We start from the raw sequence: 13398 nt of genomic DNA, 5'->3' as shown, positions 1-13398 counted from the left end.
TGCAACAATGGAGAAACGCTATCAGGGCAAATGGAGCCCATCAATGCTTGCAGACTATTGCTGGACAGTGACAAGAGATGCTCCATTTAATGAATACAAGAGACAAGCCAAGAAGTGCCGAGTAGACACTGAATAGGACTAAACTATGTACATAATAGTTTTTTGCCTTTTGTTTCACAATAAATTTTATTTATCTAACCCTTTTCCTGATTTTTCAAGTGTTACATAAACAGGACAGGTGAAATATTATCATGTAAAGCAACCATAAACACATGAAAAGACCTAGGTTTACAATTTATGATTAAAACTCTACTATCTACACAATATACATAGACATAAAATGTAAAAACTTAAATATCTTAGAAACAGTAGCCAATCAGTTGTTTTAATTGTCATATTTGAATTCAGCACATCAAAATACATAATAAATAGCACATTTTATCTCTGAAGCAGACGACTTCTCAAAAATTGTAGACCAGTGTAATGGCATCAAACTTAACTCCATCTTGACACCACTTTGTCTGGGGATATAAAATATGTCCTCTCTTGTACTTTATTATAATCACATGCTACATAAATGATTATAGTGTAACTGAAATTACAGGTGGAAAAGGTGTACTAAACTGCTCCTGCTCCCACACGTGCAGGATAGACCCAGTCAGAGGATGTATTGGATAATAAAGGGCTACTATATTTGATCTTAGCCAAAAGGTAAGAATTCACTGGAAGATACTGCCAGAGTCTAGCTGGATATAAGAATGCATTTTTAAAAATCTGCAAAACCAATTTTTACTTTTTCCTTCCTTTATTCCAGTGCTTTTATACAAAATCTTGTCATCATCACCTGAGAGAACACACTCACAGAAGTCAGCCTCTGGGCACACCTCCTCCTTTATTCCTCCTTGTTTTCAATCTGCCCCCCTGCCTAAGACAATTCTGAACAGGGATTGATAGGTCACAACAGTTTTTTTTTTTTTCCCTCCCCTCTCCAGTTTGCATGTTGAACAGTTTAGTTAGCTCACTGAACACACCATCCCTTCCTGAGAACACTTGTGTGACAGTAGGAGCAGATAAGGTGTATCTGAAAAACAGGTTTCTCTTTAGAATGAATGGGTGGGGATATGAAAATGTCAACATAGATTAGGCAAATATTTGTCCTTTCTCCTTTCTTCCATTAGGAACTGTTAAAGCTGTGTCAAGGATTTTTAAAGCGTGAAAGCTGTTGAGCTAAAATGGGAAATTCTGCTGGAGAGCTTTATCTGTTAGTTTTCTGCTTCTGGATGAGCTTTAGAAAGTGGTTTCTGGATTTCATACTTCCATAGGTAAGGCTATTTCTCACTCTCTCTGTATATATATTATTTAACTATTATAACCTTCTGGTGTAGGACTATAAAAATGAGTGAGCCTCGCAGTAATGTTTTACTACTTTCCCCTAACCTTTATTAAAGCCATGTTTGTCTTACAAATATATTATAGATATCCCACAGCTGGCAGAAAGGTGATCAGGGCCGGCTCCAGGCACCAGCTTAACAAGCAGGTGCTTGGGGCGGCCAAGGGAGAGGGGCGGCACCTGCGGCAATTTGCCGGCGGCAGTTCCCTCACTCCCTCTAGGAGCGAAGGACCTGCCGCTGAACTGCTGCCGCCGATCACGGCTTTTTTTTTTTTTTCCAATTGCAGCCGGCGATCGCAGCTTTTTTTTTTTTTTTTTTTTTGCTTGGGGCGGCAGAAATGCTGGAGCCGGCCCTGAAGGTGATGCCAAGGAAAATACTTTTTGAAAGACCAAATCCTTTGTACACTAAAGTGTGTTATGCATCTAATGGTGCAACCAACTCACTAGTGATGGGAAAGACTGACTCACTAGTGATCTCACATGCTGTCAATTAGTTGTGTCTATTGGAAATTGTTTATTGTTGTTTCTATCTCAGATCTCTTTGACTGAGAAAACTGCGTCGCCTAGTGATTAACTCATGGTGCTAGTAATCAAGCACACAGATTTTTTGACTCTCCAGCAATGCATTATTCCTTTTTTATATAGCAGGTCAAATCCTAAATCAAACCTGTCTATTGTACTATTTTTTCTCAGTTTCCATTCAGTCCTCACTCAGGCAAATTCTCACTGACATCAATGGACATTTGACTGAGTGAGGGATGCCCATAATATGGAAGATGTAAGCAAAGTTGATTAGACTATACATATCAAAACAGAATAAAACCCTTGCCCTAAGAATTTGCGATATAAATTCACAGACAGCAGAGTTCTATAGAGTCATTAGCACATGTGGGGCCTGATGCAATGAAATGTACAGCAACGGGCAGCTTTCCACTGACTTCAATAGGCTTTGGATCAGGCCTGTAGTCTCTCAGATAAACTGGGAATGATTTAGGGAAAAATCCTATCTACTTCCTCACTTAAACTCAAAAGGACTTTTGCATGTGTAAGATGAGCAGAAGTTTGACCCCTGAGGGGGAAGAGGGAAGGTGCTCGTTAAATATTCACGAGAACAAATCTACCACATAACTGTAGTATTTAACATCTGATTCTGCCACTCTTACTCACGTGGAGTAGGGGATTAGTCCAAGGACTGAATAATTCTATCCTTATTCAGATAGCCTTGCTTAGACTGAAAAGTATCAGAATTCAGATAAGGCTATCTTGTTCCACATACTCTTATTGAAGCCAGTGGAGCTGCTTGTGAACTGGGGTGCATGAGTAAGATCAGAATCAGGCCCAGTATGAGTAAGGATGGCAGAAACTGAGCGTACATTTCCTGCCTTATTCATTTTGGACACCAATCAAAAATAGTTATATTCACATAGCCAATGCTGATTTTGTATTGGAGATATAAGCCAGTGTTTGCATGCAATGGGGCAGTGGGAATAGACGTTGGCAAGGAAATAGAATACTTTCCAAAAGTTTATTATTATAAATATTAATGAGTGCAAAAATATTTTAAAATTAAGTTCTACTTTGAAAAGCAGCCCTATAAAAATGACATTGCAGGGTTCTACGTTTATCTCACCGTACTTACTGGATTCAATTTTATTTTTCAGTTCTGTGAATTTAGCTTGGGCTCTGAGAGTCAAATTGGGTTCTTTCTGACTCTGGCAGCACTAAAAATAAAAATAACAGGCCAAATCTTCAGCTGGTGTAAATGTGTTTAGCTCCAATGAAGTTAATGAAACTACAGTGATTTATACCAGCTGGGAACATGGCTCTCTGCATGTAGAATTTAGCAAGTGCGTCGATTTCAGAGAGACTAGAATACAGTGACAAAGAGTCCTGTGGCACCTTATAGACTAACAGAAGTATTGAAGCATAAGCTTTAATATTAAAGCTTATGCTCCAATACTTCCGTTAGTCTATAAGGTGCCACAGGACTCTTTGTCGCTTTTTACAGATCCAGACTAACACAGCTACCCCTCTGATAGAATACAGCCTTTCCCATAGAAGTGATGCCTCTGCAGGACTAACAGAATTAAAAAGAACCAAACATTTTTTTTCCTCACTCAAGTAAGTGGATATATCTCTGAATACATACAGGGAACTGATCTATTGGGTGGAGGATCTAGACGAAAGTTATTTCAGAGGTGTTGGGGTAACACCTCTCTCAATGGATTATTCACTCAGAATGACTATTTCATTTAACTAATTTGCCATGCTACTAGAGTTTGAAAAGTTTGTGCTACCATCTGGTAAATTTGCCATTTAAAAAAAAATGCCTGCAGGAGCATTTCAAAATTAATTGCATAGCAATGGAAAATGGGGAGGAAGGAAAGGACTCTGCTTTTGGGACAGGAGTAATGGAACTGAAAAGTTGAAAGTATGAGCCCAATAAATTTTCAAGCACCTATGTTAGAGGGCCAGGTTCTGCCTTTGCAGACAACAGTCAACACTTGCCAATTTTGCCTGCGCTATATTGAAAAGTTTACCTCAGTATTTGCTATACTTCCCTGTCCTTGCTAGAGGGAATACCTGGAATGCTAAAAACACTGGACTAGACATGCCTGCTAGACCTAGCTGTGCACTGGGGGTGGAAGCTCTGCTGCACTGCATTGGGGGAGAATGGGGAAGCATTGTGCAATAGGGAACCCCTTCGTAGGCAGGGGGAGCTCTTGTCCTGCTGCTGTACCCCTTTATAGAGTCCAGCCTGCCTTCCTCTGCTGTCTTGTCCCGATTTATGGGCCAGTGTGAAGGGAAAGGAGGGCCATGTCCTCTTTGCAGTGCTGTGTGCCTTGGAAGAGTAGCAACAGAGTAACTACCCTGAATGCAGTGTCTAATTGTGCTTTACTCAGGCCACACAAGGATGGAGGAAGGGTCTTTGGGCCCATTCTTCTGCACACAGTGTGCTCATCTAAGGGCCTGGCAGAGGGAAAGTCCTACTGAGGGGAAGTTATCACTAAGGCCATGGGAGGTGCCTAAAATGGGCACAGGGGTATCTGAAAGTCTTGGTCCTGTAAAGTGCCAAGCACCTCTTGAAAATGGCACTCAGCATCTCATGAGGGATATTCAACACCTCACTGGATCAGGCCCTAAAGTGAATGTTTCAGCAACCAGGTAGATGCTCACATCTGAGAACTGGGCCCACAATGTAAAGTAAGAGGTCAGCTAAAAAACAAACAATAAAACCCCAATCCTTTCGCAAAGCTTCCTGCTCTTTATTTTCTTGCTGTATTTTCTCAGTAATACAATAGCAGTTGACTTTAGCTTTCTGCAAATATAGTTTTAAAAACACATGCTGGGCTAGGCATGGTGCCAGCTCCCAGGTTTAGAAGAAAATGAAAAGCAAAACGTATCTGGATGGGGCGGAGGAAGAAACATATTGGGTCTGATTCTCCTCTCACTTGCACCAATATAAACAGGGAGCAAATCCCCAGAAGTCACTGGAGCTACACTAGTGTAAAACTGGTTCCTGTGAGCGGAGAATCAGACCCACTCTTTATATACCAAGCAATTCTCTCCTTTCCCCTTTCTAGCTTTTTCCATGTCAAATCTCAGTAGACTTGCTGGTCTGGATGAGAAAACTCAGTTGTTGCAGATAGTGGTGATCTGGATTCAGTTGTGGTACTGGGGACTGTGTGTTTGAGGGCTAAGCTTCCCAGACAGACCATACAGTAAGTGGCACTCTGCCCCAAGGCAGTATGGAATTAATGTCCTAGCATGGAATTAGGGGTCCTATTCTCTCTTGGCATATTCATCAAACTGGAATCCTGACCTCTTCTGCTCACTGAAGATCCAATGACTCATTTTATTCAAGTCAGGATGTCTATGCCTCGTGTCCTGGTCAATTTCCAAGTCTGGTAATTATATTTTACCTCCCTGAATCTCCCCAGGAGTTTCACATGTACACAACAGTCCTCCTTATCTGTCCTAAATTGTTATTCCTGGGAGGAATTCTGCGCCACTGAGCATGCACAGAATTTGTCCCCTGCAGATTTCTTTGCTTCCCCACAGAAAAATGACTTTCTGATGGGGAAGCAAAGGGAAGCCACAATAGCAGTCACGCGACCCTCCCCAGAAGTATGTTTTGGGTGCCCAGGGCAGCAAGCGGAGAGGTAAATCACTGTGGGGCAGGGAACGGGACTGGGGAAGACCTGGCTGATGACTCCTACCCTGCGCTGGGCTCAGCTGCTAGTCCCAGCTGGGCTGGGGAGGAAGGGACTTCCTCTTCCCCTGCACAATATCTAGGGCCAGTTCAGACCCACCCCCAGATTTCTTCCCCAACTTCAGGAAGCTTCCTGCATCCATAACTCCTCAGCTGCAGGGGGAGGGATCCCTCTGCAGGGCGCTGCTCCCCCATCCACCCAACCCCGTGCATCCAGACCACTCATACACAGACCCTCACACTCAGTACTTATCCATGAGCCCCATTCCCCATGTACCTGGACTACCCTGATGAGCCACCCAGATTCCCCCGCCCCCATCAAGTCCCAACCAGCTGCACCTGGATCCCCACCCCACTAAGCCCCACTCCTTCATCTGGACCGCCCCCACACTCAGACCCCCCTGCTGAGCTCTATCCCCCGATACCCAGATCCCCCTAGCTGAGCCTCAACCACCTTCGCGTGGACCCCCCTGCAGAGTCCCATTACCATTACCATTGCACCCAGAACCCCTGAATGAGCCTGTTCATCCAGATCCCCCCCATACCCAGATCCCCCACTGAGCTGCCCACACCTAGATTGCCTCACACAGAACCCTGTCAATTCACACCTGGATCCCCCCACACTTGGACCCTGCCTTGCTGAGCCTGCCTGCCCATACTTGGTGCACCTGGCATAGAGGGGCAGGGCTCTGGGGTGTTTCTGGGACAGGCCCAGTCCTTGTATTGTGTCAGGGTTGGGTGCAGCCTCACCGCTGAGTCCGTGTGCCAGGGGAGAGCTGCACAGTGATCTCCAACCTCTGTGCAGTCAGTGGCCTGTGCTCCCCAATGCCATGCTGGCGCCTCCACATTTATTTGACAAATAAAATTTGCAGAATTTTAAAATATTGTGCACAGAATTTTTGTTTTTTTTGGTACAGAATTTTTAACTTTTTGGTGCAGAATGCCCTCAGGAGTAAATAATTGTGATATAGTCTTGCTTTACATTCTGAATCAGCTGTTCTTTCTCCAGGGCTAGATTCTGCACAGCTCTTCTGTGGCTCCAATGGTGTATCTGAGAGGGAGGGAGGAAGGAAGGCGCCTCCTCTGCCTTGCATGGCATATGTAAGGCTTGGGCTGAATTGCAGCCCTAATTTACTCCTCTGGGGGAAGACAGTACCTCAAATGGTGCAGGGAAGGGGTAGGGATTAGGCAGCCATGGCTCTGCCCTCCTTGCTCCACCTACATTTAGGTGACCAGACAGCAAGTGTGAAAAATCACACAGTGGGTGGGGGGGGTAATAGGAGCCTATATAAGAAAAAGACCCACAAATCGGGACTGTCCCTATAAAATCAGGACATCTGGTCACCCTACCTACATTGGCAAAGCTGGCTGGCCATGCAAAGGAGATCATGCTGCAGTTATTAGTGATGCAACAGTTTGTGTGCTCCCCTATACATTGGGGAACTCAGGGAGGCCCCCTTACTTTCTGCTTCCTTTGGGGTGATCTGACTGCTGTGTTCCCAGTGCAAAGACAGCACGATCCAACCCCAAGTGATTAAACAGCATTTTTAGCCAAATGTCTTTATAAAGTTCCTTTTTAAACTGTATCAGATCCTTTGAAATGAGAAACCCTTAATAGGTTCTTGTAATAACTGACATGGACTGACAAATTTGGGACCCAGTTCTGCTCCGGCTGAAATCTATCGGAATTTGGCTATTTACATCAATGGGAGCAGGATTGGACCATTTGTATCTGGTATCACATGGAATAAAAATGATGTGCTGGACTTAATGACTATAATGATGGCTACATTTTAGTTAATAAACAGAATTACTAGTAATCAATTATGTGCCGTTCCTTTTTGGGGCAAATGACACAGTTTTTCACTTTGCTATTTGCTACTATGCATTCAGATTGGATCCATGTAGCTCTGTTTAAGGGATTTTGCATTTATTCTTTTAGCTCGCACAGCATCTTGCACACTGGGGTCTTGGTCTATCCCTAGGGCTCCTAGGCATGATGTTAATACCAATAACAAATAACAATAATAAAAATACAACTTTGCCACTTTCATTTCCATTCCAGTATTGATAGAAATCTAGTACTTTGAAAATATCAAATGATTTATATAACCTTGGTGCCAAGTAGCTACTAAATTGGGGGAAAAAAACAACCTGAAACTACAGTTCAAAACTAGATATCAGTAGAAATGTCATTTGCTGGTTACAGAGTCTCAAGCACGATCGAATGTACCCGTTACTTAAGAACCTGAAACCTAAATCCTTTATTTCAACTTTTGTATTCTAAGTACCAATGCAGGTCTACAGGTCTGGCTTTTTTTACTTGTGAGCTTTTACAGGGAGGTTCAGGTGCTCTGCATCCTGAATATCAAGTTCTGTGTCCTTCATTGCTTGTGATTGTTTGCAATGCAAATGGAAGGGTTTGTATCAAAGAGAACCATATCCATGGTAACCAAATGAAGACAAGTTTGCATTACTTCCTTAGTAAAGTGTAATCCTTCCCCTTGTGCATATGCCAAAGGGTCACACTGTGTTAAAGAGACAGGAATACATTTCTTAAAAATAAAGGCAAATAAAGCAGTTTCTACTTTTTTTATTTGTCTCAGTTCTCTCTCACACCCCCCTTCACTCTGTGATTTTTTTTTTTTAAGTCTTCTCATCATTAGAACCTAAACTAGACATTGTTCCTACGTTCCTTTGGCAGGGAGGATAAGCAAACAATCATCCATCTTAACTGTCAACTCAAACACCACTTGTTGGCAAACAGCCTTTCTTGGCCCTTCATGTTGGTTTTTTTGTTTGTTTGTTTGTTTTGTTTTTTTAGTTTAATGGGGGCTGGAGAGCTGACCCATGAGCACAAGTTCCTGTATCTTGGTTTTTCAGTCTTTGAGGGAGTAGCACAGCACAGATGTAGATGCACCCAGACACCAATTCCATTTTATTAACAGCTGGAGCAAGCAATACAGGTTAGATCGCAGCTAACTGTTTTTATTATACTACAAAATGCCTTCTGTTCTTCCAATGTAATGGAAAAAATGCTGTTTTGTTTTTATTTTTCTGGTTTATGTTCCAGTTAAAAGAACTGTAGCCTTGATTTCTTTAGCTTTTTCCCAGCCTTGTAGCTTGTACTTGTTTGACCAAGAAATGTTATTAATGAAGGCAATGGAATCTGGTCAAATGGAATGAACTGCTAGACCTTTGAGGTTGTTGCTTTTGTATAAGTTGTTCTAGTTAACAGGTTGTATCAAGTTTCACGAGTGATGAGCTCTGTGCTAAATTTTCAAACTTTCCCTTTTGTGACAATATTAAAGAGGTTTAAAATTCAACTATTTCTCTCTGTACAGTTTTACATTGTGTTTCAAATGGAAAATTTTGGGGAGTGAGGGTGCTGTTGGTTCTTATCATCTGCTATGCTTCGTTTTCTCAATTAAGAGCTAAATCATTATGATTAAAATTTAACATTATGATATGATTCAGCTTCCGTCACAGAATTCATTCACAAAGAGCCGCATTAATTGTCTTACATTGCACTAGTACTTCTACTTTAATAAGAACAGGAGTGAAATCCTGGCCCTACTGAAGTCAATGGAAGTTTTGCCATTGACTTCACTGTGACCTGTAATTCACAGCAGATTTTTATCTACAAAATCATGATAAAAATAAGGCATTATTTGAACTTTTTTTCCATTTTGAGTAACTGCTGTATTTTTAAAAAGTTTTCTATTTCATACCATGGAATTATTTCATATTATTATTATTTTAGTCCCCAGTATATATTTTACACTTCTACACCAGCATCACATAGTGATTGCAATATGCTTAACAAACAATTAATTTAGCCCCACAATGTCTCTGTAAAACAGTTTAGTATACATGGGGAAATCGAGGCACAGAGGGCTAGATTCACAAAAAGACATATTATCTAACTGCCGCTTTAGGTGCCTAAACCACAGAATCAGGCCCCCACTGGGAATCTCATAGCCCCTGCTCAGGTGCCCCTGAATCTTGTAGGCATCTAAAATCACTGAGCCTAAATTTTTGTAGTAAACAGTCCTTAGACACCTACTTTTCTGCCTCTGAGCGTGTGCGCTGCAGACCACACCAGGTATCCGGACACCTAAATCCCAGAGTGATGCACAAACTGGGAGAAGATAGGTGTTCCTATGCCTAACTCACTTGTGGGACAGACCTGATCACTGTGCTGTGAGCTCACCTACTGGATCAGGCCCCTGAAGGCGAGCGTACACAAAATGGCCTAAAGGTTGGGGGAAACAAGGAGGAGTCGTCCCTCATAACTTTTAGCCCAGTGGTTAGGGTACTCACATGGGATGTGGGAGATTCCAGATTCAAATACCCCTTCTGCCAGAGGGAGAGAATGGATTGGAACAAGGATCTGCCACCCCTCAGGGATATTCTGATGTTGGGCTCCCTTAGCCTCTCCTTCTAAAATTGTTCCACTGTGTATGTAGATTGGCTGTTGTCACAAGATTTCCACCATCTTGGTCCACCTCCAAACAGGGAACAGGTTCCAGAAAATGAATCCCTTCCAGTTTTAGATATGAACCAAAACTGTAATCGTGGGTTCAAATCCAGAAATTTGAAGCTGAAACCCTCTTCCAATTCAAATTTGGCAGAGGGAGGCTTGAATTTGAGATTCCAGTGTGATCCCGTCTCTAGGGCTAGATTGTGACCAGTTCTGCACAGGTGCCTGGGGTGGGAGGGGAAAGAGGGTGCAAGAAATCTTTTTTTACCCCCACCCTCCTGGGACTGGTCACTGCTGGTGCTCACCTCCCTGGAGCTGGCAGGGCTTTGGTAGAGGAAAGTGCATGCTACAACCTATGTCGCTCCCCTTCTACTCCTGACGTTGTGCATCCTGTGTCTTCTTTCTTTTTTTACTAGGTTATGTATATTGTGCTCCATTCACCTGATGGAGCTATATATTGGTATATAGAGAAGAGAGAAGACTCAGGATGATGACCGTGATTCTATTCTACAAATACTTTCAAAGTAATAATAGCAAAGGCCATCTTTGTGTGGGGGTTTCTCTTTTTTTTTTTAATCCTTCCTAAATGCAGGTGATCAGTTTAGAACTATATATAGTATTCCACTTACACATCCCAGGATATACATAACTTGTTGTGCAATCCCAATACATATGTCTGAAAATAGCATTGGCTTTTTCCACAATGGTGTTGGATTGCAACAGTAGGCTTAGTTTGCTCTTATAATACATAAATCATTCTGGCCCCAAGAACATGCTCGAGTGCTTTGCTGAATGGAGATGGAATTACTAATGTGTTTAAAGTTAAGCCTGTCCTTAAGTGCTTAGCTGAACTGGAGCATCTATGAATTGCTGCTGTTTTCTAATCTGTATCTGTGTGATGTATGTCACTTTCCTAGGAGCTTAGCTTTACATTTATCAGTACTGATTTTCATTATGTACAAGCCACTGAGTTTCTCTTGTCCTGTAATTTGTTTCTGTCCTCCTGTGTTTTATTCAAACCTCTCCATTTTACTGTTATCAGTTGATTTGATGATTGTTGAATTCTATCCTTTCTCTGGATGGTTAATAAAAACATTAAATGATATCCATTCCAGAGACTGACCCTTCCGGCACATTACTTTTCCATTTGGAGATCTTTACATTAATAATTAGTTTCTATTTGTCAACTAATTTCTAGTTTTCATACCTGGCAAGTATTTATCTAATTCCTTTAAATGTTTGTTAACGTGTGCATATCGCACACCATGATGAATGTGGTGTGATGAAAGGAATTCCAGAGTAACTTGTTTTTGTGAAATAAACATTTAAATATTTCAGTGGCAAGAAGAATGGGGTTGCTAAGTGCTGGCAACTTTAAGTGAGACTGATCATTCTGAAAACTTGCCATAAATTGTCTACATCTTATTTCAGATGTATTTATTTGTTTATTTATTTACTTTGTGTAGTTAAGAACCTGTGTACATAGCTCATTCACAAGAGTCTTTAACTTCTACCTTGTTGCCTTCCTTGTGAATAGAGCCTCCAAGATGTTCCCAATGTGTTTATTAAATGAACAAAATACACAGAACATGGAAACTAGCCAGTCATTCATTTCATCGACAGATTTGCAGAGCTAAATTTACTTCTGGAGATCAATTAAATTAAAACACACAGATGATGAGTGGCTCTGGCACCCAAACTGTGATCAAGAGGACAGTCTTGTCTGAAAAGATGTATCTTATCAGATTAATTATTATGTCTTATAATTAATATGAAATCAAAAGGAGCTCTTGAGTTGTGAGTTCAATCCTTGAGAGGGCCATTTAGAGAACTGGGGTAAAAATCTGTCTGGGGATTGGTCCTGCTTTGAGCAAGGGGTTGGACTAGATGACCTCCTGAGGTCCCTTCCAACCCTGATATTCTATGACTCATTCTATGACTCTATGACTCACTATCCATGGAAAATAAGTTAATGTTGCTAAAAATAATTAAGGCTAATGGGAGTTACCTATGTACATCTCCAGATGTAGGGCTTGATTCTCTATTGCCCTGCACCTTGTGTAGTCATTTACACCAGGGGGAAATGGGTACAATACACTCCAGTTTGGATTTGGTAGTATTTTACACCCATTTTGCCCAGGTAAAAAGGACAACACAAGGTGCAGGAGAATCAGGCCCCCAGATACAAAACTTGAAAATAGGCACATTAAACTAAGCTATATCTGAATGTTTGTCCTTCGTCCTCAGACATTCCGTGTCACAGCATCTCACCTTCTGTTTCTGCTGAAAATGGTGAGAAAAAGGAGATCTCCTTTCCACATTGTAAAAGGTGTGGATTTGCATCCTTTGTGTGTCCTACTTTCCAAGCATTTTTCACAGTATTTTTTTTCCTGATAAGCATAAGATTCCACTTCCTTGCAGGCAGTAGTTCCTGTAGTCCCATATCTTCACTATGGGCTCAATAGCGAGGCAGGCTGTGTAGCCTTGCATGAGTGTAAGGAGAAGTTAGATCTCCCTGCCTTATACGCTGGCACAGCCTCTATGGAGGTTGGGCCTGTAGGCATAGGGCTAAGGGGGCACTCCATGCCCTCTTCTCTGCCTCTGCCTCTTCCCCTGCCTAGCAGGTAAGCAGAGATGGAAAGGCATACATAGCTCTGTCCTTCACCCTTGTCTCCCTGCAATGTGTTGGCCAAAACTGCTCACATAGAGAAGACCTCACATGTATCCCCCCCGGACACTGCTATGTTTCCAAGTAGAGAGAGAGGGAGGTCACGCTGTACCCTCTCACAGAGTGCCAGGACTGGGACTGTGCACAAGGTGTGAGTGTGTGGGAGAAATGCTTCCTTTGTTCTCTTCTTCCCTCTCTCCATTCCCTTCCCCCACACTACGTCCCTCTCCGTTGCCTGCCATAATCTGGACAAAAGGAGTCTGAATGGACTAGACTCCCTCCAAGAAAAGGTAGGAGCACACTGGCAGCACAGCATGGGGAAGCTCACGCTGGCACTGTCTCTACTAGGTCTGTTCTCTGCATAAATAGAGGACTTCACTCTCTAGTTCTTTCGGAAGCGCCCAGGTCACCTTAGAAAGGAAAGAACTCAATGGGTAGACCAGGTCATATAAGCCAATATTCCATGAATGAGCTTCAGCCAACAAAAAAAAAGTGGTTTCAAAGGATGTTAAGAATCCCAGTTCATTTACCTTGAAAGCATCCACAAAAGACAGACAACAGAGGGATTTTTTTACACCCTAGTTACCGACACTTTGCTGGGTAGGCTCCTGCCTTTTCAGTTACATTCAGTTCCAGGCTTATTA

General features: G+C 42.2%; 1 protein-coding gene across 5 annotated transcripts in view; it reads left to right on the top strand.

Moving 5' to 3' along the window:
• The first annotated feature begins 1208 nt into the window (after positions 1-1208).
• Positions 1209-13398, top strand: part of ITPRID1 (ITPR interacting domain containing 1) — a 76585-nt gene continuing 64395 nt past the window's right edge. Inside the window, exons 1-4 of one of the 5 annotated variants that reach the window (XM_054016784.1) lie at positions 1209-1322; positions 8428-8569; positions 10503-10610; positions 12334-12378. In XM_054016784.1, coding sequence (XP_053872759.1) covers positions 12376-12378 — 3 coding nt within the window. In that variant the 5' untranslated portion in view covers positions 1209-1322; positions 8428-8569; positions 10503-10610; positions 12334-12375. Of the gene's footprint in view, positions 1323-8427; positions 8570-10502; positions 10611-12333; positions 12416-13398 lie in introns of all 5 variants that reach the window. The other 4 variants (XM_054016787.1, XM_054016785.1, XM_054016786.1 and 1 more) reach the window with 4 other exon arrangements.

Source organism: Malaclemys terrapin, chromosome 2, assembly GCF_027887155.1.
Source record: "Malaclemys terrapin pileata isolate rMalTer1 chromosome 2, rMalTer1.hap1, whole genome shotgun sequence".
In the NCBI taxonomy this organism is placed as follows: Eukaryota; Metazoa; Chordata; order Testudines; family Emydidae; genus Malaclemys; species Malaclemys terrapin.
This window is presented reverse-complemented; position numbering and strand designations above follow the sequence as displayed.